This window comes from Dreissena polymorpha, chromosome 10, assembly GCF_020536995.1.
Source record: "Dreissena polymorpha isolate Duluth1 chromosome 10, UMN_Dpol_1.0, whole genome shotgun sequence".
NCBI classification, from domain to species: Eukaryota; Metazoa; Mollusca; class Bivalvia; order Myida; family Dreissenidae; genus Dreissena; species Dreissena polymorpha.
This window is the reverse complement of record NC_068364.1, coordinates 64289111-64293903: the sequence shown is the minus strand read 5'-3', so window position 1 is coordinate 64293903 and position 4793 is coordinate 64289111. Positions and strand designations below refer to the sequence as shown.

The window sequence follows — 4793 nt, the reverse complement described above, 5'->3', positions numbered from 1 at the left end:
ATATGAATGAATTCAATTAATATGTATCTGTATTGGCTGATTTATGCGTGTTAGCAAATAAGGCCAAAATATAAGTTATTTGTTTCACGTACATTTCGAAAAAAGTTGCAAAGGTAGGTCGAGCAAACTATTGTTTTACTACGAAACGTTTTGTACTACTATCACAAGGATGTTAAATGGCAGTAATCTTCACACTCTAGTTTGAAAATTTCTTTCTGTATAACGTTCATGTTTATCTAACAAATAAGATCGATTCTAGCAAATCTTATGGAAAACTCTCCATGAAATACCAAAAAGTGGTTGATTTGAGAACTGCGTGGACACAAATGTTTTTACCGACGAAGTAAATATAGACATTCTTCAGCCAATACTCAATTACCATTGGACGAGAAATAGAAACAATCATATGTTGCTTTATAGTATCGTCTGCAGTCACGACAGACGAGATGCCTTATTAAAGTTTGTCATTAATGCTTTATATTAATAAATTTAAACATTCGATCTAAAAAGCTACAGTAAAAAACCATATTAAAATTAAAGAAAGATAAATAAGAAACACTCAACTGGGCTCGAACCACTGACCCCTGGGTCCGGTTTAATGAAAAACTACAACACCCGACTGTAGTCGCCTCGTTATCGTCGCACGACAATTATAACTGGTACGACCATAGTCGCCCGACCATGGTCACTCTCATTAAAACCGGACCCTGGAGTAAAAGTCTAACGCATAGATCACTCGGCCATCTGCGCTCATACGATGAGTGATGTATTTTTAACTTTATATAAGCAATCCTCGTAAATCATAAAATATAACGACAAGAACAGAACTCTCCAAATTAATCAATCGTTTCGCTTTGCAACGCTTTATAATTTTCAGGTTTTTAAATCGTCAAAAGGTGCATATAATGGATAATTTTGAGCATGGTGAATGTTCAGTATTACTGTTTTCTCACCAATATCATAACTACAACACCGGAAATTTAAGAATCTGAAACAATTTTTTAAATTTTGTCAATTTACCAAAAAGTGAAAAGGTCCCTTGAAACAGAAGCAGGAAGCACAGTCATATTCTTTTAAAGTTTCAACATATTTGTTGAAACTCGCCTGCATTGAAATCCCTCGGCGTATAGAAGCAATCTTATCTTAACCCATTTATGCCTAGTGGACTCTTCCATCCTTCTAAATTGGATTAATGTATTTCCAAAATAAGGGATGTCTAGTATATTTATTTCTATATGTAGAATATTTCTTATAGAAATTCCTTTAAGCAAACAGCACAGAACCTGATGAGACGCCGAATCATGCGGCGTCTCATCTGGGTCTACGCTGTTTGCCAATGCCTTTTTCTAGACGCTAGGCATAAATGGGTTAAATCGTTAATGAGAACGTTCCATTGACGGGATCAAACCATGGTCGACACGTTGACAATCTGAATGTCGACCGTCCTCATATAGTGACATTGACCTAACAACACATCGTGGCAAAAAAGTGGCCAAAGTTTAGCAAAACGTGAACAAGATTACGGACATAAATTGTTCATGTACATTGTGTAATATGATACATGTACTACCTTGTCGAATACTGAATGTTCGAAGTAACCTACAGATGTATACAACTTAACTTTGTTTCATTTGGTTACTACATCAAGTAAAATATTAAGTTTAAGTAATATTACATTTTTGGAAAAAATAATGTTTTTACCAAGTGTTCCAAACTGATGTGAGTGAAATACGTGGCCTTCTGAATGTTTGTAATTAAAGTGACTGACATTTTGTAAAATATTTTCAGCAGAAGCAAAATATGCTTTATTAAAATAATAAACCTTCTTTAGGATTCAATTTTCTGAATAGTAGAATAATATTATTTTTAAGACAACGCAAAAATAAAAATTGAGATGTCTTTATTAAATAATTTAAGAAAGGAGAAGTTAGCATAATTTCAACGCTAACATATTTTAATGCGCATAATAACATAAATGCTCTTAATTTATTTCGCTGACAAAAATACCACTGTACAAACGGTCAGTTACGCTGGTTTTAACATACAGTAGATTTATACCGTTGTGTACATTACCTGGCAACTTGTGGCTGTAAGTCCTTCGAATGACCTCTGTCTTTTCGCTTTCAGACGAATTTTCCATGTCTAAGTAACAATTTTGTGTTAATATATTTGTACTCCCAAAATTCTTCTGTCGTAAACAGTGTCTTTATCAAATTTTGTTTAAAATAAAAGCAAACGTAATCACCCGATCTTATTTAAATTAAGACACGTTTTTGATACAAACACACGACAAACGACACCATCAATTCAGACACGAATTGATGGAATCACGGCGTCTATGTTTTAATTGCGGATTGCTTTTAGTCGCAGCAAACAACAAATGCCATTCGATATAGCATTACGGCTTTTTACTAGGCAAATTCTTCCACAAACATGCTAATGAATTTTAGATCTTGTATATTGATTAGCGATTGTGGCTGCGAAGTTTCAGATGACATAAAGCGGGCCTGTGATTCCTGCAGGAACAAGAAAGCCATTGAATCACATCAGCCTGTCTACAGTGTGGCATTGTTTTCATTTCCAGTCTGTCAATGGTTGTATGTTTAATAATGCGTGAAAAGAACGCTGCTAACTAGAATCTTTAATTTACGTTACATAGGATCTTGAATTCACGTTACCAAGGATCTTAAATTCACGTTACCTAGGATGTTGATGCCACGTTACCTAGGATCTTGATATCAAGTTACCTAGGATCATGAATTCACGTTACCAAGGATCGTGAGTTCACGTTACCAAAGATCTTGAATTCACGTTACCTAGGATATTGAATTCACGTTACCTAGGATCTTGAATTCACATTACCTAGGATCTTGAATTCATGTTTCCTATGATTCTGAATTTACGTTACATAGGATCTTGAATTCACGTTACCTAGGATATTTAATTCACGTTACCTAAGATCTTGGGTTTACGCAGAGACGTAGATATCTACGTCTCTGGTTTACGTTACCCAGGATCTTGAATTCACGTTACATAGAATCTTGAATTCACGTTACATAGGATGTTGATTTCTCGTTACCTAGGATACTGAATTCACGTTACCTATGATTTTGAATTCATGTTACATAGGATCTTGAATTCACGTTACATAGGATCTTGAAATCACGTTATCTAGGATCTTGAATTCACGTTACCTATGATATTGAATTCACGTTATCTAGGATATTGAATTCACGTTATCTATGATCTTGAATTCACGTTATCTGGGATATTGAATTCACGTTATCTACGATCTTGAATTCACGTTATCTAGGATCTTGAATTCACGTTTCCTATATTTGCTGTCTATGTCACCTTACCTTGACCTTGATTTATGGTGTAATTTGTAATTTATATGTACCTCGCTTTTGTAAAACGGGGTTTAATGCATGCGCGTAAAGTGTGGCCCTAGTTTTGCCTGTGCGGACCCTTTCCGCCTAAACTGAATTTTCAGTAATGAAAGCAGTGTCGTACTAATCCGTATAGGCTAATCAGGGACGATACATTACGCAAATGCATTTAGCCCTGTTTTCACAGAGTTTCCCATGTGCTGAGTCAGGCGGGAATATTTTATAATATTAAAATTGACAACTAATTTTCTTAAGAGACTTGTTTACATGCTTTTCCTTTAACAATAGAATTAACACTTCTTACTAATTTTTTAAAACAATTTCAGTTCATTTCTGAAGAACGTTTTATTTAAGCTAGCAGAACAATACACTGTTTTTAACGCTTTTTTTTGGAAAGTAAGCGATTTAATAAGAAATCGTTTAATGCAAATTATTTTTTCTAAAGCCTAAGTGGTCCTATGCTTACGATACGGGTTTGCTTCCAAAATTCACTTGTTTATATCCGGAAGGCAATAGTTTTAGTAAGTTTTTTACTGTTTTTGTTTCAACTTTTTAAACCGTGTATTAATACTATTTTACTACTATACTATATAGTAAACTACTATATACTACGATACTACTTTATAGTATACTATAATACTACATGTATATATATTTATAATAATTATATATATTAATAAGAACATTTTATGGAATATTTCCCTTTAATGACCCGTTTACACTGAAAAAAGTACTTTACCGGTAGGTAGATCGTCTAAAAATGTTGTTCAATACACGTGTGATGTCCATTATATTAAGACAGAAGCCTTTCAAATCCCTATTCAACATTCCTTCTTTATAAGTAAAGGTTAATTAAGCGGATATTATTGAATTAATATAAAAAGACTTAAAAACGTGAACACTAAATAACGGATCGGATTGGTTTTGGGTCAATCAGGATAGTGGGAACTAAAATATTTTTATTCGCCTCGTGAGTTATTGTTCACAATTAACGTCAGTGTCCTGTTAAATCATAATCATAAGTTAAGTTGTGCTTTGAAAAAAAAACACGAAATTGTATGCCGACGAATATAAACGTGTGTACAGTATTTCTTTTCATTTTGCACCTATGATTGTAAAAGATTTACTCGTGGCGGCAAAGTTCGGCGTTCATCGCTATCTTCTCGTTCTTGTTCAGAAAATAGGACGTTATAGCTAATTAACATTCATACGTTTCTATTGGGCCCATGCTGTTTCGTGTACCGGTATATAACATTTTGTATTATATATATCAGGAAATAAGTACTTTTTTCAAACATGTTTTTGTATTGCAAGTCAAGCCAAATTGTGACATTGCACATATAAAAGGTAATCGTGTATACATGTATTTAACAAATATAAATAACCGATAGTGTAAGAGTTAAA

At 33.6% G+C, this 4793-nt stretch overlaps 1 protein-coding gene across 1 annotated transcript in view; it reads right to left on the bottom strand.

Moving 5' to 3' along the window:
• The window catches only part of LOC127849172 (sulfotransferase 1A3-like), a 10477-nt gene extending 8337 nt beyond the window's left edge, over positions 1-2140 (bottom strand). Inside the window, exon 1 of the mRNA XM_052381891.1 lies at positions 2074-2140. Within this exon, the coding sequence (XP_052237851.1) occupies positions 2074-2140 (67 nt within the window). The remainder of the gene's footprint in view (positions 1-2073) is intronic.
• Between the last annotated feature and the right edge of the window lie 2653 nt (positions 2141-4793).